This window comes from Pristiophorus japonicus, chromosome 4 (assembly GCF_044704955.1).
Source record: "Pristiophorus japonicus isolate sPriJap1 chromosome 4, sPriJap1.hap1, whole genome shotgun sequence".
Classification (NCBI taxonomy): Eukaryota; Metazoa; Chordata; class Chondrichthyes; family Pristiophoridae; genus Pristiophorus; species Pristiophorus japonicus.
In genome coordinates, this window is record NC_091980.1 from 293,268,125 (window position 1) to 293,292,714 (window position 24,590).

General features: G+C 42.2%; 1 protein-coding gene across 2 annotated transcripts in view; it reads left to right on the forward strand.

Annotated features, from left to right (window-relative positions):
- Positions 1-24,590, forward strand: part of LOC139263461 (latent-transforming growth factor beta-binding protein 2-like) — an 857,891-nt gene that overhangs the window by 220,360 nt on the left and 612,941 nt on the right. For both annotated transcript variants that reach the window (XM_070879584.1, XM_070879586.1), the window contains exons 5-6: positions 6,043-6,239; positions 9,547-9,717. In XM_070879584.1, the coding sequence (XP_070735685.1) occupies positions 6,043-6,239; positions 9,547-9,717 (368 nt within the window). The remainder of the gene's footprint in view (positions 1-6,042; positions 6,240-9,546; positions 9,718-24,590) is intronic.

A 24,590-nucleotide genomic window follows, 5' to 3' on the forward strand; every position in this document is an offset into this window, starting at 1 on the left:
AGGGGAATTGAGTATTGGAGCAGGGAGGTCTTACTGCAGTTGTACAGGGCCTTGGTGAGGCCTCACCTGGAATATTGTGTTCAGTTTTGGTCTCCTAATCTGAGGAAGGACATTCTTGCTATTGAGGGAGTGCAGGAAAAGTTCACCAGACTGATTCCTGGGATGGCAGGCCTGACATATGAGGAGAGACTGGATCAACTGGGCCTTTATACATTGGAGTTTAGAAGGATGAGAGGGGATCTCATAGGAACATATAAGATTCTGACGGGACGGGACAGGTTAGATGCGGCTAGAATGTTCCCGATGTTGGGGAAGTCCAGAACCAGGGGACACAGTCTTAGGATAAGGGGTAGGCCATTTAGGATGTAGAAGAGGAGAGTTGTTAACCTGTGGCATTCCCTGCCGCAGAGAGTTGTTGATGCCAGTTCATTGGATATATTCAATAGGGAGTTAGATATGGCCCTTAGGGCTAAGGGGATCAAGGAGTATGGAGAGAAAGCAGGAAAGGGGTACTGAGGGAATGATCAGCCATAATCTTATTGAATGGTGGTGCAGGCTCGAAGGGACGAATGGCCTACTCCTGCACCTATTTTCTGTGTTTCTATCCCAGAGAGGTGTGGATGCTCAGTCGTTGAGTATATTCAGAGGTCGATAAATTTTGGGGTCTCAAGGGATATGGGGATCATGTGGGAGATAGGTGAAGTTGAGATAGAAGATCAGCCATGATCTCATTGAATGGTGGAGCAGGCTCGAAGGGCCAAATGGCCTGCTCCAGCTCCTAATTCTTATGTTCTTTTGCTCTATTTCCTCCAATGGATAACTATATGAATAGTTGGTCGAGGTACACGGTTGTATTCTTGGTTTCTTCCAGCGGCCCATTTCTGTTATTTTATGGTTTAAAACCTGCAGCTTAGAAACATTTTGTGTAGGCTTCATTTGTGAAGCTTTCAAGTTTCACTCCAGTGACATAAATGGGATTGAAGGGCTGTGGGGTGCGCTGTCCGTTCATTATGCCAGTGGAGAAAAACCTTCAGAATATCACATCAGGTCGTCCTTGTAAAACGCATCTGCTCCCATGCTGATTCAGGTTTCGAAGTTTTAAAACGAGATGATTGGAGCTGCCTTTATATTCGAGAATTGCTTCTTGCAATACTTCTCCAATACTGGTTCCATGTCTGCAAATTAGTTTCTATAGCAACCAAATCCACTTTAAAGTCACAAACAGCTGTTTCCCTGAAGCTGTGGAAGGATAGGTTTGCAAAGATAAAACTACCTTACTATCCTGCATAGGGTGGGCTGAGTGATGCTCAGCTTACCAGTGACCATGTTTTCAGTTAACTTTGTCTCCACAAGCAGACTGAAAACTATCTAATTTAATGCTATATTTTACCATTGGATATTAGCTCATAAACTCAATTCAAAAATCAGAAATACATGAAACTAGATGCTGACTTGGATATGGGTGTACAGGGTACAATTTCAAAATTTGCAGATGATGCAAAACTTGGAAATATAGTGAACAGTGAAGAGGGTAATAGACTTCAAGATGCTGTAGACAGGCTAAAAGTGGCAGGGCAGGTTTAGAAAGGAGTTAAAAAAGCTTACGGAATCATGGGCTTCATGAATAGAGATAGAGAATAAAAGCGTGGAAATTATGATAAACGTGTTTAAAACACTGGTTCGACCTCAACATGCAGTATTGTGTCCAATTCTGGGCACTGCACTTTAGGAAGGATGTGAGTGCAGAAAAGATTTACGAGAATGATTCCAGGGATGTGGGACTTCAGTTACGTGGATAGACTGGAGAAGCTGGGGTTGTTCTCCTTAGAGCAGAGACAATTGAGAAGAGATTTGATAGAGGTGCTCAAAATCATGAGAGATCTAAATAGAGGAGATAGAGCGAAACTGTTCCCATTGGCAGAAGGGCCAAGAACCGAAGGACATGGTTTTAAAGTGATTGATAAAAGAGCCAAAGGTGACATAAGAAAATAACATTTTACTCAGCGAGTGGTTAGGATCTGGAATGCGGTTCCTGAAAAGGTGGTGAAGGCAGACTCAATCACGGCTTTCAAAAGGGAGTTGGATAAGTACCTGAGAGAAAATTTGCAGGTCTACGGGGAAAGGGCGGGGGAGTGGGACTAGCTGAGGTGCTCTTGCAGAGAGTCGGCTCGGGCTTGACTGGCTGAATGACCGCCTTCCGTGCTGTACCCATTCTATGATTCTATGAAAGTGGATAAATATTGTTCTGTGTATCACGGAAGAGTGTTGTGTATGTTTTGATTTATCCTCAGCCGAAAATGTATGTTGCTATTCTCTCCTGCCTAATAAGCTGCACAGAGCCAGCATGCAGTGGTATTTTTTCCTGTGGTATGATTTTTTCCTCTTGCTATATAGGAACAGGAGTTGGCCAATTAGCCCCTCGATCCTTTTCTGCCATGGCTGATACATACCTCAGTTCCATTTATTTGTTAGCAGGAATCCTACTGGCATAAAGTTTCCATTATTTTTTTGAAGTCTCATTTCCAGTTGTGTGTGTTTAAGCATTTTAAAGGGTTGTCCTCATTTTTAGTGACCAGAACACTTACAGATATCTTAAGCAAGAGTTCCTCATAGTCAGCAGATGAAGGAAGTGCAAACTTCTATTGTAGCACCAGTAATAAATTTAGGCAATTTTTATATACATTTTGTAATACAGGAATGGGAAGATTCATATCATAGAATCATTGAAATTTACAGCACGGAAGGAGGCCATTTCGGCCCATCGTGTCCATGCCGGCCAATGTCTTCCTGTTCTTTTCCTTGTGGAAACCTGTTTATGTAAATAACTTAAATGAAATTAATTTGATTCTTGCTGAACCAACGCCATGAAATTTTGCTACAATCACGTCATGAATGGAAGTGTTATCCATAATCTGTACTGGTGATATTGACGATGCCAAACTACTTTTCACTAGCAGTTTTAATGCCTGAAAATATGGTGTGATTGAGCAAAATTAGGAAGTGTAAAGATATTTCCCTATAACATAATTATGTTGCAATTTAGGTGAATAAATAGTTACGCCACCAAATAAATCGTTAGTTCTCATGAGTGAAGTTCCTTTTATTCTTAGATGGAGTGCCTGTTGCAGGTATCAGTTTTATGAGAATTCTGTTATCAGATATCTAATAATTATTGAACACCCCCGTATCGAGAATATTGCAGTTGGCCTGGAATTTGTGGTCAGTGGCAATGCGACGGTGATCGCCGCTAACACAAAGTAAGCTGCCCATAAGGATCTCGCCATCTCTGTGGCGAAAACTTTAGGTTTCTTGAAGTTAAATTTATTGCAGCACTGTCGAAAAGGGGATTCCTAGCATAGAGCAGCAGTGATGTCATTAAGTTGTCTAAGCAGCCAATCACACTGAAGAATTATCGCAGACAGCAAACCAGGAAACTAAAAGCACCAATTTATTATTTAATTTTAGAAAGCAACATAAAGATTGGGACATACACATGGGGTTAAGGTAGAAGCTGAAAATTAATTATTTTAAATATTTTGAAAATCTAGTAATTTTCTTCTTTATGGAGAAATTTGACATTCCACAAATATAAAATTAGTTTTTCAGAGCCAGAACGGTTGTTCAGCAGTAAATATTCCATTAAAACCCCAGTTACACCAATTCCAACAATGTTTTATGTGTTGCTCAACTATAGCGAAATTATAGCAGAAGAGCTTCAGTTTTCATCAGTTCAACTGATTGCATTGGTTGGCCGCTATGGGGAGTTCCATGACACAGCCTGAGACATCATAGGCAGTCCCTCGGAATCGAGGAAGACTTGCTTCCACCCCTGAAGTTAGTTCTTTGGTGGCTAAACAGTCCAATACAAGAGCCATAGACTTTGTCACTGGTGGGACAGATAGTCGCTGAGGGAAGGGGTGGGTGGGACTGGTTTGCCGCATGCTCTTTCCGCTGCCTGCACTTAATTTCTGCATGCTCTCGGCATTGAGACTTGAGGTGCTCAGCACCCTCCCGGATGCACTTCCTCCACTTAGGGCGGTCTTTGGCCAGGGTCTCCCAGGTGTCAGTGGAGATGTCACACTTTATCAGGGAGGCTTTGAGGATGTTCTTGTAATGTTTCTGCTGCCCACTTCTGGCTCGTTTGCCGTGAAGGAGCTCTGAGTAGAGCACTTGCTTTGGGAGTCTTGTGTCTGGCACGTGAACTATGTGGTCTCCCAGCGGAGCTGATCGAGTGTGGCCAGTGCTTCAATGCTGGGGATGGTGGCTTGGACGAGGACACTAACATTGATGCGCCTGTCCTTCCAGGGGATTTGTAGGATCTTGCAGAGGCATCGTTGGTATTTTTCCAGCGACAAACCAGGGATTAACTGACTGCAACTTCAGGATTTCTATATTTAGCTGCACATGCGCTAAATCCTGAAATTTTGGTTAATTTCATAGGGGTAATGACGCTGACAGTTTCATCATCATTACCACCACAAAATGTAGCCCATTAATATCAAAAAAAAGTACATTTCTGTTTCTTCCTAGGTAAACACATGTCCACCTATAGCAAACTTTACTCATGTAGATGAATTTTTGAAGTGCTTCTGAAATTCTTGGCTATATATTCCCTCATTTGGAAAGACATGGATCAATCAACGACCGTCCGCATGGATTTATCAAGGGAAGGCCGTGTTTGACTGGCTTGATTGAATTTTTCGAGGAGGTAACCAGGAGGGTTGATGAGGGCAGTGCGTATGATGCACTGTATATGGATTTTAGCAAAGCTTTTGATAAGGTCCCATATGGCAGACTGGTCACGAAAGTAAAAGCCCATGGGATCCAGGGCAAAGTGACAAGATGTATCCAAAATTGGCTCAGAGACAGGAAGCAAAGGGTAATGGTTGATTGGTGTTTTTGTGACTGGAAGGCTGTATCCAATGGGGTTCCACAGGGCTTAGTGCTGGGTCCCTTGCTTTTTGTGGTATATATCAATGACTTGGACTTGAATTTTGGGGGTATGATTAAGAAGTTTGCAGGTGACACTAAAATAGGCTGTTTGGTTGATGAAGAAGAAAGCTGCGGACTGCAGGAAGATATCAATGTACTGGTCAGGTGGGCAGAACAGTGGCAAATGGAATTCAATTGGATAAGTGTGAGGTAATGCATTTGGGAGGTCTAACAAGACAAGGGAATGCACATTAAATGGTATTACATGGAAGATGTAGAGAAACAAAGGGACCTTGGAGGCAGGTCAGGCAGATAAGGTAGTTAAGAAGGCATATGGAATACTTGCCTTTATTTGTTGAGGCATGGAATACAAGAGCAAGAACTGTGTAAATCACTGGTAAGGTCACAGCTGGGGTACTGTGTGCAGTTCTGGTCACCACACTATAGGAAAAATGTGATTGCGCTGGAAAAGGTGCAGAGGAGATTTACAAAAATGTTGCCTGGACTGACGAATATTGGCTATGAGGAAAGCTTGGAGATGCTGGGTCAGTTTTATTTGGAACAGAAGAGACTGAGGGGAGACCTAATTGAGGTGTGTAAAATTATGGGGGAACTGTATAGAGTGGATAGGAAGGACCTGTTTCCCTTGGCGGAAGGGTCAACAACCAGGCGGCATAGATTTAAAGTAAATGGGAGGTTTAGAGGAGATATGAGGGGAAATTTCTTCACCCAGAGGGTGGTGGGGGTCTGGAAATCACTGCCTGAAAGGGTGGTAGAGGCAGAAACCTTCACCACATTTAAAAGATACTTGTATGTGCACTTAAAGTGCCGTAACCTACAGGACTATGGACCATGAGCTGCAAAGTGGGATTCGGCTGGACAGCTCTTGGTCGGCCGGTGTGGACACGATGGGCCGAAATGGCCGCCTTCCATGCTGTAAATTTCCATGATTCTATGATATGTAACCGGAAACATTTTGCTTGGTTGTTTTTTTCCAGAATGAAACTATCATCTGCCTTTCGTGCCTGTTATTTGCAAGATACTGTATGAACAAAGTTCTTGATTTGATTTGATTTTTTACAGTTTAAGTTTTATTTTTTTTTTCAACAGTACACAGAGTAGATACGGACAGCATGTTAATACTCAACAATTGCCAGGGACATCACGCACTGTGAAACACCTGTCAAATGGAAATGGACAGCTATTCTCCAATGCACTATTTAATGCCAATGGGCAGGCACAGATTCAGAACCGTTTCGCTACAAATGGACAAGTATTAGCAGAAAATAAAAATGCATTATCACAGGGTGAGTGACTGTAACATCTCTATTCTTTAAATATAATTCCATTGTTTTTTTTAACTCTTTTTTGTTTTGATGCAATGCCGGCTTGTTGTCGTCTTCTTCACTGTTCTCATCCATCATTTGAAGGACAGGCTGGGCTGCTGGCAGTTCTTGGGTTTCTGAAAGGAGAAATGCACACAGGTCGGGTTGTGGTGAGGGGCAGGGGCGCGGGAAGCGAGATGTCCATGCATACATCATCAGCAGCTTGTAAATGACAAAAGATTGTGGAATGAGTGGAAAGTGGGATGTGAAAAGAAGGATTAGGTATACTGTCATCAGCGATGTTTCCAACTTCCCCACTCGCCATAGACTCTGACTGCCCCTCCAATTATTTTGAGAACTGCTTCCTCCAGCTCCCTGAGGCTCTGAAATCTGGCTTCCCCACCACCTGTCTGTTGGTGCTCCCGGTGATTGTACACATCTTTGCCTGCAAGAGGTAGGGAAGTGTGTCAGTGAATGTGGTGCAATGTGTTTAGGTGATGTGCCATCCTTAGTTGAACAGCTGACAGTGTGTGCAAGCTGTGAGATGTGGGTGTGAGACTTGCAACAGTGTGTGAGGGTGAAGTGAAGCTATGATTGTGAAGTATGAGTAATGATTGGCAGAGATTGTTGGTAGGTGAGTGATGGGGATGTGGTGCATTGAGCAGTATTTGAGGCTTGTGATGCAGATGGTGGGATGTGGCATTTCATGTTGCATTCACTCACCTTGACCATTCGTGTGAGGTCATTAAACGGGTTCTGGGGAGCTTGAGCAATCTCCTCCCACAGCTATCTGGTATTCAGCCTTGAAGGCCTCATGGCGGCTTTGTACCCCCAGGACCAATGTCACAGCCAAAAATCTCCTTGCCCTTTCCCTTTGGCTGTTCACACTGACAATGAGGTGCTTTGACAACAAAGCACCTCCCCTTTAAGTCGTGCAGAGAGCCTAGGCCAAATTTTATTGGCTAGCAGACTGCACCCGATATTGGTCCCCCTGTTCAGTGCTAAGCCAATTAGCTGCATGGTTAGCACTGAGAGCAGCACTGCAACCTTTAGAATGATCAGGCAGCACAAATTTTGCATTCAGCGGGCGCGGGTGCATTGCACTGTGCGATACCTGCACCTGTTTTTGGGCCTTATCCAATTTCTTGGCCAATCTTTTTTTATCTAGCACTGATATTTGTGTAGCTTTTTGGTCTGGTTAACAGATATTCTCTCAATTTTAAAAATCTATCACTAGCCCTCCAGGTTATACTGTAGGCTGCCTACATGGAAACTGCACCGTTTTTCTACAGGGACCTATGTTGTTAGTATGGTAGGTGAACACTGCATAGGTGGCTGCATTATCTATCCGCTAGAAAATTAATGCTCATTCTTCTATCTCAAGCAGCTTTTCCTGCTTTTAAAAATTATCTCGTCTGCTATGATGGCTGCATAGGTTACCCAGATTATAGCATATATTTACAGTACTTGTTATGGGGCCACATCAGATGTGAGTGAATTTTTAGCTTCTATATGATGTGCTGATTATTTACAGGGATTGAAACTGACACATATCAGTCAAACAAAATTGGATGTGAATGACTTGTCAGTGTTGCCTGATGTGCACTTTACACAGACATTGGCAACTTTAGGGAAATATTAGACATGATCAGCAAAATGACCACAGATTGAAAGTCTGCTTCCAAGATCAGGGCTGTGTTTATTTTTATGGATGATCTGTACCAAAATAGATTATATTTTTAAATTAAAATAAGTGATTATCACTCTTGATTGACATTTGTAGGATCCGTTTGTATTCATGGAAATCATGCACACTGTTATACTTCATATTCAGTGCAACCTTCTGTATAGCTGTTTACATGATATTAGATAGTATTTACAGTACAGAAACAGGCCATGATAGTGTTTATGCTCCACATGAGCTTCCTCCTACCCTTCATCTAACTCCATCCACATATCATTCTATTCCTTTCCCCCTCGTGTTTATCTAGCTTCCCCTTGCATGCATCTATACTATTTGCCTCAACCACTCCTTGTACTGGCGAGTTCCACATTCTAACCACTGGCTAAAGAAGTTTCTCCTGAATTCCATATTGGATTTATTGGTGACCACCTTATATTTTTGGCCCCTAATTCTGGTCTCCCCATAAGTGGAAGCATCTTTTCTACGTCTATCCTAGCAAACCCTTTCACAATCAGACCTCTATCGGGTCACTCTTCAGTTTTCTCTCTTCTAGCAAAAAGTGTCCCAGACTGTTCAATCTTTCATAATAAGTATAATCTCTTAGTTAGTCAATGGAAATAATAATCGGAAGAGATGGCAATGGAAATAGTCATCGAGAGAGATGTAAAACGGGCTGCCGATTCACTATCATTCATTTTACTCCTTGCACAAAATCAAAATTACCTCCAGGTGTTTCTCGATGATTTGAATAACTTTTTATTTTCCACGCCAATATCAATATTTAGTTGTATGTCACAGTTACTCATTTTGTTGCATGTTGTAAAAGAGTCAACAATAATACATATAAATGCATGATTTTTTTCGAAAGAGCATTCACAAAGAAATGGAAATCTTCGATGACAGTATACTGTCCATTATTCAAACTATAAAAACAATGCTTTGGTTATCCAGAAGCGATTCTCTTTGGATTTTAGTTCATGTTTTAAGAAGGTAAATAAAATGTGTATTTTTACCAGCAATTGATCTGTAGTAAACCAAATTATAAATGCAAGAGATCGTTGTCGGAAATAGCAACTGCATTGGTATTAACTTACAATTCAACCGGACTGAGCTGTGATAGGGTCAGTTTAAAAGTCCACATTCCACTTGACTCAAATCAAATTAGTGAGCAGCTGGAGCACTCGGAGGAAACTTTTTTTTTTCCCCCATTGGGCAAGAACTTAGTCATGTTGAACTTGGAATCCACTCTGTGGCCTTTAATTAATCCACTGTTAGCCTTAACAATCGAACTTTCTCACATATTGTGAATTGTATCCAGAAAATATTGTCTTCAGTCCAATGCCTTTCACTGATTTGGTATAATTTGACAATGTGCCCATCATTACTCAACATTCCACATGCCCCTATTGGACTACAGCCCGAGATAAATTGGACACACTCCATCTAGTCTTTGGTTCTATGAGATGGCTGTTAGATACTTTCAGTAGCAACTGCTTCTTCTCAAAATCTAATTTCTGCATTTGGCTCCAAGAACTCCAAAGCTCTGGACCAATGATGATTTTCAAGTTTGTGCTTCTTTGCTTACTTCTCGTTTATTTCCTGCAGGAGCAAATCTGACCACCAGTGTCGGCACAATAAAAATTGTCTTCACACCGACTATTTGCAAACGCCAGTGTCGAAATGGAAAATGTTTCAACAATTGTAAGAAAGGAGACCCAACCACCCTTTACAGCGAGAATGGTTATGGCCCTGTGTCCAAATCTGGCTTTCGAATCTGTAAGTAAATTTACTCTTCTTGAGTTTTTTCTTGGGTAAGATTAGCAAATTTGTCCTCTTCTCACTTTGTTTACAAATATTCACAGTTTCAAAATTGTAAGACATTGGGAGGTGACAAGGTGCAAGAGGTGGCAATCTAATTTATCCAACAGATTCATGTAAAGCTTATAGATTAGAACTAAGACTATTTAATGAAGCCATTTAATGTGAACCCTGAATTATAAATCAAGCTAATCACAGATATTTTAAAGATTCAGGCTAATTTGAAGTGAATAAATTTACGAAAATAATAAAAAATAAGATTGAAAAGCACTTGGATTTAAAAGCAGAAGTAGAAAGAATTCACATACGCTGTAGGTTCTAAAGAGACTCAGCTTTAGAAAGTCACTAAATTATACTATGATGGTAAGAATTCAGATAAAACTGGCTGTGTGATTTTGTTAAGCTGCATTTCACAGCCCATTCACAATAGGAGTTCGAATACATAATTCTTTGAAATTGCATGTGTAGGTAGATAAAGCCATAAAAAGGGCAGTAGCACTTTGGATACTTAATCGAGCAATGGAGTACAAGAGTAAAGAATTAGTGATCAATTGTATGAAACTTCAGATAGGCCACAATTAGAGTGCTGGGCGCAGTTTTAGATGCTCCATCATGGAAATCACATTAAAGCCATGGAGAGTGAAGATTCACCAGGTTGGTGCCAGTGATGGGTTGCTGTATTTATGAGCAGAGACTTGAAATACTGGGATTCATTCCACTGGACTGGTGAAGGTCAGGAGGAGATTTAATAGAGGCTTATAAAATTGAGAAGAGTGTTGATAGGGTGAATAGGGAAAGACTGTTACCTCTGTTTTGGGACTCTGACAAGGCGGGGTGGGGGCCATCATTAAATTAAAATTGTTACTAAAAGCGTGGGGAGAAATGTCTTTCTTGTTGAAGTATGAAATGTTTTGCCGCAGGGAATGGTTCAGCCCGAGATCAGTGTGTCATTTGAGGAAAGATTGGACAAAATATTTGAAGAAGCAGTGAAATTAATTTTAAAGCACTCTAATAAAGAGCCCGGACAGAGAAATGACTGGGATGGGACACAGCCTTTATGATCTTGTGAGATTTGGATTAAAAGCATGTTGTTTGGACAGAATAAAGGTATATTTAATCTGCATTTACAGATTACTGTACCTCTTTGCTTGTAGCGTGTGCCCAAAAATGGAAAAGTGTTTCATTTCCAGCAAAACCTTTTTGTTAATTTTTAATGAGCATAAAAATTTACCAAAAGCAAGGAAGTTATGGTAAATTTTTTATAAACCACTGGTTGGACCTCAGCTAGAGTATTGTGTCCAATTAGACTGGGTGTTGTGTAATGAGAGAGGACTAATTAGCAATCTCATTGTGCAAGGCCCCTTGGGGAAGAGTGACCATAATATGGTGGAATTCTGCATTAGGATGGAGAATGATACAGTTAATTCAGAGACCATGGTCCAGAACTTAAAGAAGGGTAACTTTGAAGGTATGAGGCGTGAATTGGCTAGGATAGATTGTCAAATGATACTTAAGGGGTTGACTGTGGATGGGCAATGGCAGACATTTAGAGACCGCATGGATGAATTACAACAATTGTACATTCCTGTCTGGCGTAAAAATAAAAAAGGGAAGGTGGCTTAACCGTGGCTATCTGGGGAAATCAGGGATAGTATTAAAGCCAAGGAAGTGGCACACAAATTGGCCAGAAATAGCAGCGAACCTGGGGACTGGGAGAAATTTAGAACTCAGCAGAGGAAGACAAAGGGTTTGATTAGGGCAGGGAAAATGGAGTACGAGAAGAAGCTTGCAGGGAACATTAAGGCGGATTGCAAAAGTTTCTATAGATATGTAAAGAGAAAAAGGTTAGTAAAGACAAACGTAGGAACCCTGCAGTCAGAATCAGGGGAAGTCATAACGGGGAACAAAGAAATGGCAGACCAATTGAACAAGTACTTTGGTTCAGTATTCACTAAGGAGGACACAAACAACCTTCTGGATATAAAAGGGGTCAGAGGGTCTAGTAAGGAGGAGGAACTGAGGGAAATCTTTATTAGTTGGGAAATTGTGTTGGGGAAATTGATGGGATTGAAGGCCGATAAATCCCCAGGGCTTGATGGACTGCATCCCAGAGTACTTAAGGAGGTGGCCTTGGAAATAGCGGATGCATTGACAGTCATTTTCCAACATTCCATTGACTCTGGATCAGTTCCTATCGAGTGGAGGGTAGCCAATGTAACCCCACTTTTTAAAAAAGGAGGGAGAGAGAACACAGGGAATTATAGACCGGTCAGCCTGACCTCAGTAGTGGGTAAAATGATGGAATCAATTATTAAGGATGTCATAGCAGCGCATTTGGAAAATGGTGACATGATAGGTCCAAGTCAGCATGGATTTGTGAAAGGGAAATCATGCTTGACAAATCTTCTGGAATTTTTTGAGGATGTTTCCAGTAGAGTGGACAAGGGAGAACCAGTTGATGTGGTATATTTGGACTTTCAGAAGGCTTTCGACAAGGTCCCACACAAGAGATTAATGTGCAAAGTTAAAGCACATGGGATTGGGGGTAGTGTGCTGACGTGGATTGAGAACTGGTTGTCAGACAGGAAGCAAAGAGTAGGAGTAAATGAGTACTTTTCAGAATGGCAGGCAGTGACTAGTGGGATACCGCAAGGTTCTGTGCTGGGGCCCCAGCTGTTTACATTGTACATTAATGATTTAGACGAGGGGATTAAATGTAGTATCTCCAAATTTGCAGATGACACTAAGTTGGGTGGCAGTGTGAGCTGCGAGGAGGATGCTATGAGGCTGCAGAGTGACTTGGATAGGTTAGGTGAGTGGGCAAATGCATGGCAGATGAAGTATAATGTGGATAAATGTGAGGTGATCCACTTTGGTGGTAAAAACAGAGAGACAGACTATTATCTGAATGGTGACAGATTAGGAAAAGGGAAGGTGCAACGAGACCTGGGTGTCATGGTACATCAGTCATTGAAGGTTGTCATGCAGGTACAGCAGGCGGTTAAGAAAGCAAATGGCATGTTGGCCTTCATAGCGAGAGGATTTGAGTACAGGGGCAGGGAGGTGTTGCTACAGTTGTACAGGGCCTTGATGAGGCCACACCTGGAGTATTGTGTGCAGTTTTGGTCTCCTAACTTGAGGAAGGACATTCTTGCTATTGAGGGAGTGCAGCAAAGATTCACCAGACTGATTCCCGGGATGGTGGGACTGACCTATCAAGAAAGACTGGATCAACTGGGCTTGTATTCACTGGAGTTCAGAAGAATGAGAGGGGACCTCATGGAAACATTTAAAATTCTGACGGGTTTAGACAGGTTAGATGCAGGAAGAATGTTCCCAATGTTGGGGAAGTCCAGAACCAGGGGTCACAGTCTAAGGATAAGGGGTAAGCCATTTAGGACCGAGATGAGGAGAAACTTCTTCACCCAGAGAGTGGTGAACCTGTGGAATTCTCTACCACAGAAAGTAGTTGAGGCCAATTCACTAAATATATTCAAAAGGGAGTTAGATGAAGTCCTTACTACTCGGGGGATCAAGGGGTATGGCGAGAAAGCAGGAAGGGGGTACTGAAGTTTCATGTTCAGCCATGAATTCATTGAATGGCGGTGCAGGCTAGAAGGGCCGAATGGCCTGCTCCTGCACCTAGTTTCTATCTTTATATGTTTCTATGTCCAATTCTGGTCACCACACTTTAGAAAGGATGTCAAGGTCTTGGAGAAGGTGCAGAGGAGATTTATCCGAATAGTACCGGGGTGAGGGAATTCGGTTATGTGGAGAAGCCAGGATTGTGCTCCTTCGAGCAAAAATGGTTAAAGGGAGATTTATTAGAGGTGTTCAAAATGATGAGGGGTTTTGATAAAGTAGATCGAGAGAAACTGTTTCCATTGGCAGGAGGGTTGGTAACCAGAGGATACAGATTTAAGGTAATTGACGAAAAGCCAAAAGGAGATGATGAGAATTGTTTTTACTCGCCGTGTCGTTATGATCTGGAACATATTTCCTGAAAGGATGGAGGAGGCAGATTCAGTAGTAACTTTCAAAAGGGAATTTGTGAAATACTTAAAAAGGAAACATTTGGAGAGCTGCGGAGAAAGAACAGGGGAGTGGGACTTATTGGTAGCTCTTTCCGAGAGCTGGCACAGACTCTATGGGCCAAATGGCCTCCTCTGTGCTGTATAATTCAATGGGGCTGGGTCTTCTGCCTCCCCTGTTAGCGCTCTGGAGAGGCAGCAATGGTGATGGTAAGCACTTGCGGGCAGCCAGCTTCCAGCGCCCCGCTGTAACATTTGGTGCCGGTTTCAAGGGGGCGAGGAGCATTACCGCCCAGGTGTGGTGAGCCGGTGTGCAGCGCCCCTGGTTGTGACACTGGCTCGATATTTGGAGCCCGTAGTGCTCTGTAGAGTGGCCTGGTAGGAACAGCTGTGGAAACTGACATTCCAAGTTGTAGCAGCCACAGTGAGGGAAGTAATGTCGACCTCAGGTAAGTGAGATTGATTTTTTTAAATTTTGCGATCTATGTTGTGGTGGTGTAAGTTATTTATTGGGAATGTTTTTGGTATTTTTGTTCCAGATATATTTTTTCCACTGAGGCCGGCTGCTTCTCTCAGGATTTTCCTTTGTTCAGCCGGCTTAGCACCCTAAGAGGTGTGCAACGCCTCCCTTAGTGCTCCGCTCCAAATTCGGAGCCCAGCTGATGAATTTTGTGGCAGCAGATGCAAACCATTTGCCGGCGCAAAATTTACCGCTCCGTCTTGATTAACGCCGCAACAGAGGTGCGACTGAATTTCCACCCCTATGAGTTTTTAAAAAGTGAGAAGGAAAAAAAATGTCTTGCATGTACTTAATGCCTTCCCATGCTAAGACCAGGAACTTGCCATGAGAGGATTCAAAAGCACAAACTTGTGTCTTGCCACTCCATGATCCAGTTTATTAGAGAATGTCCTGTGCTGTAACAAAAATACATAACGGTGCTTAAATGTTGCAGTAAACTGGCAAGTAAATTTAAAGATTCAGAAAGATTTTCCCTGCATGCAATTTTCAGCTAAATCATGAAATGTCCTTTATAAATGTGTTTACAATTTCATTGTATATAGCACACTGAGGAAATCTTCTCCTGATTGTGCCAAGCAGCAATTTATGTCTCCAAAAATGTTTTCTGTGAAGTACGCCAGAGCAGGATTACATAATTGAATATTTTTGTATTCACCAATGGCTTAAAGCCCTATAAATATAGTTTCATATGTTGAACGTTTGCAGGGGTGTTTTCTAATAATCTTAGATAATTCTTGCATGATATTAGATAATTCTTGTATGATATTTGATCAGCTGAATCATGCTGACTTCATGGTTCATAAGTATGTATCTAATTTTTTTAAATTCGTTCTTGGCATGTGAGCATCACTGGCAAGGCCAGCATTTATTGCCCATCCCTAATTGCCCTTGAGAAGGTGGTGGTGGAACGCCTCCTTGAACTGTTACAGTCTGTGTGGTGAAGGTGCTCCCACAGTGCTGACTTTGTCGTAGCCGTTTGGCACAACTGAGCAGCTTTCTAGGCCACTTCAGAGTTAACATAGAGGCCAGACCGGTAAGGACGGCAGATTTCCCCCCCTAAAGGACAAATGCATTTTTACGACAATCTTTAATTCCAGATTTATTTAATTAACTGAATTTCAATTTCCCCAGCTGCCGTGGTGGGATTTGAACTCGCCTCTGGAATTCTAGTCCAGTAACATAACCACTATGCTACTGTACCCCAACTGATCTCCTCTGGTTTGAAAGTGACTGTATTAACTTATTGTTAAGTATTCATAGAATTTTTTGTTAATATATATTCAGAATTATTCAATTTGTGAAATCATGTAGGAATGTGAGGGTACATTTTGTGAGGTTCCACTTCTAGTGTAGAATCTCACTTGACGATGATTAACATTGGTGACCAAAAAAAATCCCCTCGGATGTCTCTGCCTAATTCTGTGATTCACACTCCTGTCAAGTAAGGCTCCAAAGCCTTGCAAAAATTATAATGTGAGCCAAACTGTAACCCTCTTCCTTCATCTGCACTCCACACAAAAATGCTCTGAAGCTAAGATCACTGCGTCTGGGTTTCATTAGGGGATTTCTCAATGGAATTGAATAATTTGATAAATAAGAAAGTAAAGACTCTGATTGCTGGAAATCTAAAATTCAAAAGAAAATACTGAGAATATACAGCCGGTCTATTACTTAATAAACATACAGGTTAACATTTAGGATTTGACCACCTTGTCAGACTCGGGAGCGCGGGGCAGGGGGTGGGGAGGGGGGGAAATAATGAGGTGAAACCAAGGGTCAGAGCAGAGGAACTGCTGCAGGAAAATCATCTCCGCTGACGGGCAGACTTGCCAAAGCACTGCTAGTGGATGGAGTAAGGGCAGTTTAAAATCAATGGCAATAGATGCAGTCTTGGGATTCTTTGTACATTGTTACTCAGCGTGCTTTTACACTGAATGGAAGCATGTGAGGCACTATGGGGCTGCTTACAGAGTGATGGGGTAGGGAAGAGGTGCTGTGAGGGGAGGTAGGGAGGTGAAGAAAAGATACGAGGAGGGGCGTGCACACAATGGGATACTGTTTGGTGGACTCTCTCTGCCTGATAAATCCTAGACATTGGAAGGGTGAGCTGAAGAAGAGGATCATCAAATATGAGTCATTGGAGGATAAGAATAACAGGCAGTGAGGGGGGAAGGATGGATGGTGTGGATGGGAAATACGTTTGGCGGTGGGGGGGGGATTATTGTAAAAGGACATATGAAGTGCAGGGGTAGCATGTGAAGGGGAGTTGCAGTGAGTAGGGACATTGGGGGGAGGAGAGGAATGGCAGTGAGCGAGAGGGTAGATTGGCACCTGACATGCAGCCAGCCGGGAGGAGGAATGATTAATGGGGGATTTCAGTCAATGGTGAACAAATGGGGCATTTGAGCCAGAAGGGGGAAGGAGAGAGATTTCAATGCTTTCCACGAAATTACTGCTTGGCTAAAACTGGATCAGTGGAGAGTGGAAGGAGGCTGAAAATGTACTCAACAGAGAATGGACCAGGGCTCCTTGGTGGGGGTGACTCTGTTGTGGTGGGGGGGATAGGTAGGGGAATGTAAATTTGTGCTGGGTTGAATATGATCTATTACTTACTGGTCAGTTGGGGGAGTGGCTCTGACCCCAAAAAAGCTGTTGGGCCGGGGCGGGGGCCGGGGCGGGGGGTGGGGGGGCGGAGCAAAGTTGCACACAGGGCAGGAGAGCCAGAAGTTGCTCATTGGGTAGGGGAACTGGGGCCAAAATATTGCTCATTAGGCAGATTCTTATTTTTTTCAAGGAAGATTATTTGCTTTAACAATAAAAAAAAGTGAGAAAAGCATGATCATAGAATGATACAGTAAGAAGGGGGCCATTTGGCCCATCGTGCCTGTGCTGGTTCTCTGAAAGAGCCTTCCAATTAGTCCAGCTCCCCTGCTCTTTCCCCAAAGCCCTCTTTCCAAGTAGTTATCTAATTCCCTTTTGAAAGTTATAATTGAATCTGCTTCCACCGGCCTTTCAGGCAATGCCTTTCTAGATCATAACCTGAAGGCTAATAAAAAATTAAAAAGAAAATGAAACAAGATATGAAAGGGATAATAACATGAGTAAAATGTCAAATAAAACTGAAGAAAACCTGAAGAGTAAAAATCAGAATTAATCGATTTCACATTTTAGTTTGCATTTCAATAAACTAATCTGCAACTAAAAGTTTAAGTACTGTTGATTGTATATCAAAAAGCAAAGGTAAAGATTGAAGCTGGGGAAGAATGTTAAATGAAGCATGGTTTAATCTGAATTGCCCTTGCCTGACAGAACTTTGATATTCTCTTTTTCACAATGTCTAGGAAGCTTGTTATTTCCTGAAGCCTTCTGAAACTACTGCTGGTTATGTCATTAGAATCTTCCCCACAAGTCACAATGGGCAGCCAGACAGTACAAAAGTGCTTTTTTAAAAAAAGAATTCATTGTTGATGCCAGCACCACTGCCATCCATGGAATGCATGTGCTTTCAAAGCAATGTAATAAATCTCTGCCAGGCAAACAGTTACTTTTTTTTAAATGGCAATTACGAAATGCAAATTCAAAGAATGCAAATCACGGGAGATAGGTCAAAGGATGTATTTCCCTGATTTGAATTTAATCATAATACACCTGCCCTTTTAAAGGCGATGTATTTACTGCCACTGGGCCCAGGAGCAACAAATATTGGGGGCAGGGGAAGGGGGCACAGAGGAAGCAGGAATAGTGTAGAGTGCTTTTCAAGCAATTTTCTGGTCCTGCCCTTCTAAACCTGGCAAAAAAATTGGTGGATGTGAACCATATCAAAGAGCAGCACGATGACACAGCTTATTTGAAATAAAAACAGAAATGCTTGAAACACTCAGCAAGTCAGGCAGTATCTGCAAGGAAAAATGTTAGCGTTTCAGGCATAACCCTTGATCAGAATTGGAAGGTATTTCAGATGAACAGCTTGTAAGAAGGGTTATAGAGAGGGAAAGGGAGAAAAAGACCATCTACATAAGAAAAGATAAAGAGTGAGCTGTAAAATGCTTTGGTGGAGAGCAGGAAATGGTTAAAGGCCAGAAGTGATATTCGCGCAAGACAAAAGGGAGGCATGATGAGAGAAATTAGAGAACTAAAAGACATACATGCAATAACCAGGACAATATGTGAATGATTAAAGCATGTTGGCCCAGTTGGAGAGGGAATTGTGAAAACCTGGCAGAGAGGAGCAGACTCCAGTGGCTCAGGAGTGTGGTAGAAGAAGGTAGGTTGACACCAGCTTATGAACCTGATTGAATTATTTGAGGAGGTGACTAAAGTAGTGGACAAGGGAATGTCTATGGATGTTATTTACATGGCTGTCCAGAAGGCATTTGATAAAGTCCCATGTAAGAGACTGTTAACTAAGATAGAAGCTCACAGAATTGAGGGCAAATTATTGACCTGGCTAGGAAATTGGCTGAGCGTCAGGAGACAGAGTAGAGATAATGGGTAGGTACTCAAATTGGCATGAGATGACCATTTGTGTTGGGGCCTCAACTATTCACAGTATTTATTAACGACTTAGACGATGGCAGAGAAAATCATATATCCAAATTTGCCAATGACAGAAAGATAGGCAGCATTGTAGCCAGTGTAGATGGAGGAATACAATTACAAAGGGACATCGACAGATTAAGTGAATAGGTAAAACAGTGGCAAATGGATTTCAATGTAGGCAAAAATGTGAGGTCAACCACTTTGGACCTAAAAAGGATAGAACTGGGCGCATTCTAAATGGTGAAAGGCTAAAAATAATGGACGTCCAAAGAGACTCCAGGTACATAGATCATTAAAATGTCATGCAAGTATAGAAAATAATCAAAAAGGCTAATGGGATGCTGGCCTTTATATATTTAGAGGACTAGAATACAAGAAATTGTGCTACAACTATATAAAACCCTGGTTAGACTACACGTGGAATATTGTGAGCAGTTCTGGGCACCACATCTTAGGAAGGATATATTAGCCTTGGAGAGTGCAGCGTAAGTTTAAAAGAAAGACTTGGATTTATATAGCGCCTTTCACGACCACCAGACATCTCAAAGCACTTTTACAGCCAATTAAGTACTTTTAGAATGTAGTCACTGTTGTAATGTAGGAAACATGGCAGCCATTTGCGCACAAGCAAGTTCCCAAAAAGAGCAATGTGATAATGTCAAAAAATCTGTTTTTGTTATGTTAATTGAGGGATAAATATTACCAGAATGATATTCGGACTTAAAGGATTAAGTTACGAGGAGAGATTACATAAATGAGGGTTGTTTTCCCAAGAATTTTCAAGGTTAAGGGGTGATCTGATCGAAGTTTTCAAGATATTAAGGGAACAGATAGGGTAGATAGAGAGAAACTATTTCACTGGTTGGGAATTCTAGGACTAGGGGGGGGGCATGGACTAAAAATTAGAGCCAGACCTCAGGAGCGAAATTAGGAAAAACCTTTGCACACAAAGGATGGTAAAAGTTTGGAACTCTCTTCGGCAATGGCAATTGATGCTAGATCACTTGTTAATTTTAAATCGGAGATTGATAGCTTTCTGTTGACCAAAGTTATTAAGGGATATGGGCCAAAGGTGGGTCTATGGAGTTAGGTGGCAGATCAGCCATGATCTCATTGAATGGCGGGACTGGCCCACTCCTGTTCCTATGTTCCTCAGGCTATGTAATAATGATCAATTGTAGCACAAAAAGGAAGTTTCTATACAGACCTAGTCATCATTAAGTAGATGCAATAATTACATAGATTTAAATTTATTAAGACCAATTTGATGACACTGACTCCTGATGTGAGGACACAGTTGCCGTGTCCATCGATGTGACCAGATCCTCCAGGGCAAACTTCCTCACATCTGTTATAGGAAAAAGAGATGAGAAATCATAAATGCCCCCTCCAGCCTCATTATCATGTCAATGATAGGTCTGTACTTATTGCAGACACAGGCTCAGCTTTGCCCCTTGCTCCTGGGGAAGTCCATTTAATGTAAAGGAGGTGGAGACTTGACATTACAGGTCTTTGCCTTTTATTCATGACCTTTGCACCCAGGCAATGAGTGTTCACTGGGCGAAAAAGTCAGGAAAATGAGCACCATGAATATTTTTGACAAAAATGTATGAAAAAGTAAAGAAATTGCAATAAATTATCTTTAATAGCTGATTACACATGATTGTAACATTAAGTAAGAAACAAAATCTTGCTATCTATCCCATTATAACAACAAAGCACTGACAGAAGATTGAGAGAACAAAAACACACATTCTATGTGAACAAAAAACAATCTTGAACAAAGTACAATAAATTGCACTTCAATAGAGACTAAACATTGTGTGAAATTATTCCAGAGCTTTGAGATGGAGATTAGCTTAAAATGCCCACTTTGGAATATGGTATTTCTTTGATTTCTTTGATTTGTATTTGTTATAGTTACAGAATTGTCATTTTTTCCTGTTATGTTAATCGTTTTTGGAATTCACAACATTTTCATGCAGTATCTGTGCCAAACTGCTTGTCTTGCTGTAATTGTGAGAGAAGTAACGGCATATAAGTTTGTCATTTGGCAGACTGATATAGTCTATTATTTTTCAGTACTACATCATCTTTTCATTTCCTTGTGTAAATTTATGTTGAAATTCCAAACATTTCTTCTGCTTTGCCAGGTTGTTTTAAGCATTAGAATGCCAGACAGCAAGGGGTTTATTGTGTCTGAAAGTCAGAGTAATGGAGAAATATTAATGTTTGCATGTATCATAACTTCACCAACGATGAAAACCCTGAGTCTTGGGGTGGGGACACAAGGTTTAGTCGCATTCCACTTCGTTCCCAATCTGCTCCACGTCAAATGGAGTTGGCGAGTGGAAGCTATAGCATTTCCTGGCAGGGAGAGAACAACAACAACTTGTATTTATAAAACACCTTCAAAGTAGTAAAAAGTCCCAAGGCGCTTCACAGAAGTGTTGAGCGAAAAAATTTGACACTGAGCTGCATAAGTAAAAATTAGCGCAGGTGAGGTATGTTTTAAGGAGTGTCTGGAAGGAGGAAAAGGCAGCAGAGAAGTTTATGCAGGGAGTTCCAGAGCTTGGGGCCTTGGCAACAGAAGGCATGGCCACCAATGGTTGAGCGATTATAATCAGGAATGTTTAACAGGGCAGGATTAGAGGAGCGCAGATATCTCTGAGGGGTGTTGTGGGGCTGGAGGAGATTAGATAGGGAAGGGTGAGGCCATGGAGGGATTTGAAAATAAGGATGAGAATTTTAAAATCTAGGCTTTTCTTAACTGGAAGCCAATGTAGGTCAGCGAACACAGGGGTGTTGGGTGAGTGGGTCTTGGTGCGAGTTAGCTCATGGGCAGCCGAGTTTTGGATCACATCTATCCAAGTAGTGCGTTGGAATACTCAAGTCTAGAGGTAACAAAGGCATCGATGAGGGCTTCAGGAGTGGATGAGCTGAGGCAAGGGCTGAGACGGGCGATGCTGCGGAGGTGGAAATAGACGGTCTTAATTATGCTGCGGATATGTGGTCGAAAGCTAATTTCAGGGTCAAATATGACACCAAGGTTGCGAACACTGTGGTTAAGCCTCAGATAGGAGTTGGGGAGAGGGATGGAGTCAGTGGCTAGGGAACAGAGTGTGTATTCAATTGGAGAAAATTTCTGCTCATCCAGAACTGGATATCGGACAAGTAGTCTGATAATTTGGAGACCGTGGAGGGGTCGAGAGAAGTGGTAGTGAGGTAGAGCTGGGTGTCATCAGCATACATGTGGAAACTGAGGCTGTGTTTTCGGATGACGTCGCCAAGGGGCAACATGTAGATAGATCCAAAGATAGATCCTTGGGGGACACCAAAGCTAACGATGTGGGGACAGGAGGAGAAGCCGTTGCAGAAGATTCTCTTGTGATTGCAAGTAAAGGTTAGACAGATAGGGGATGGGTGACCAAAAGGAAGAACAGTGGAAGGAAAGTAGTGCAGGGGTCCCCTGCGATCATCCCCCTCCAAAACAGATACACCGCTTTGGGTACTGTTGGGGGGGATGACTCATCAGGGGAAGGCAGCAGCCAAATTCATGGCACCATGGGTGGCGCTGCTGCACAGGAGGGCAGGAAAACGAGTGGGAGAATTATAGTGGTAGGGGATTCTATTGTAAGTGGAATAAATAGACGTTTCTGCGGCTGCAATCGAGACTCCAGGATGGTATGTTGCCTCCCTGGTGCAAGGGTCAAGGATGTCTCGGAGCGGCTGCAGAACATTTTGGAGGGGGAGGGTGAACTGCCAGTTATCATGGTGCATATAGGTACCAACGACATAGGTAAAAAACGGGATGAGTTCCTACACACTGAATTTAGGGAGCTAGGAGTTAAATTAAAAAGTAGGACCTCAAAGGTAGTAACCTAGGATTGCTACCAGTGCCACATGCTAGTCAGAGCAGGAATCGCAGGATAGCTCAGATGAATACGTGGCTTGAGGAGTGGTGCAGAAGGGAGGTATTCAAATTCCTGGGACATTGGAACCAGTTCTGGGGGAGGTGGGACCAGTACAAACTGGACGGTCTGCACCTGGGCAGGACCGGAACCAATGTCCTAGGGGGACTGTTTGCTAGTTCTGTTGATGAGGGGTTAAACTAATATGACAGGAGGATGAGAGCCTATGCAGGGAGACATAGGGAAGTAGAATGGGGGCAGAAGCAAAAGATAGAAAGAAGAAAAGTAAAAGTGGAGGGCAGAGAAACCCAAGCCAAAAATCAAAAAGGGCCACATTACAGCAAAATTCTAAAGGGGCAATGTGTTAAAAAGACAAGCCTGAAGGCTCTGTGCCTCAATGCGAGGAGTATTCGTAATAAGGTGGATGAATTAACTGCACAGGCAGCAATTAATAAATATGATATAATTGGCATCACAGAGACATGGCTCCAGGGTGACCAAGGCTGGGAACTCAACATCCAGGGGTATTCAACATTCAGGAAGGATAGATAGAAAGGTTAAAGAGGAAATTAACGCAATAGTAAGGAAGGACATTAGCTTGGATGATGTGGAATCTGTATGGGTGGAGCTGCGGAATATCAAAGGGCAGAAAACACTAGTGGGATTTGTGTACAGACTACCAAACACTAGTGGTGAGATTGGGGAAACCATCAAACAAGAAATTAGGGATGCGTGCAATAAAGGTACAGCAGTTATCATGGACGACTTTAATCTACATATAGATTGGGCTAACCAAACTGGTAGCAATACGGTGGAGGAGGATTTCCTGGAGTGTATTAGGGATGGTTTTCTCGACCAATATGTCGAGGAACCAACTAGAGGGCTGGCCATCCTAGACTGGGGGATGTGTAATGAGAAAGGACTAATTAGCAATCTTGTTTTGCGAGGCCCCTTGGGGAAGAGTGACCATAATATGGTAGAATTCTTTATTAAGATGGAGAGTGACACAGTTAATTCAGAGACTAGGGTCTCGAACTTAAGGAAAGGTAACTTCGATGATATGAGACGTGAATTGGCTAGAATAGATTGGCCAATGACACTTGAAGAGTTGACGGCGGATTGGTAATGGCAAACATTTAAAGATCACATGGATGAATTTTAACAATTGTACATCCCTGTCTGGAGTAAAAATAAAACGGAGAAGGTGGCTCAACTGTGGCTAACAAGGGAAATTAAGGATAGTGTTAGATCCAAGGAAGAGGCATATAAATTAGCCAGAAAAAGCAGCAAACCTGAGGACTGGGAGAAATTTAGATTTCAGCAGAGGAGGACAAAGGGTTTAATTAGGAGGGGGAAAATAGAGTATGAGAGGAAGCTTGCTGGGAACATAAAAACTGACTGCAAAAGCTTCTATAGATATGTGAAGAGAAAAAGATTAGTGGAGACAAACATAGGTTCTTTGCAGTCACATTCAGGTGAATTTATAATGAGGAACAAAGAAATGGCAGACCAGTGGAACAAATACTTTGGTTCTGTCTTCACGAAGGAAGACACAAATAACCTTACAGAAATACTAAGGGACCGAGGGTCTAGTGAGAAGGAGGAACTGAAGGAAATTCTTATTAGGCGTGAAATTGTTTTAGGGAAATTGATGGGATTCAAGGCCGATAAATCCCCGGGGTCTGATAGTCTGCATCCCAGAGTACTTAAGGAAGTGGCCCTCGAAATAGTGGATGCATTGGTGATCGTTTTCCAACAGTCTATCGACTCTGGATCAGTTCCTATGGACTGGAGAGTAGCTAATGTAACTCCACTTTTTTTAAAAGGAGG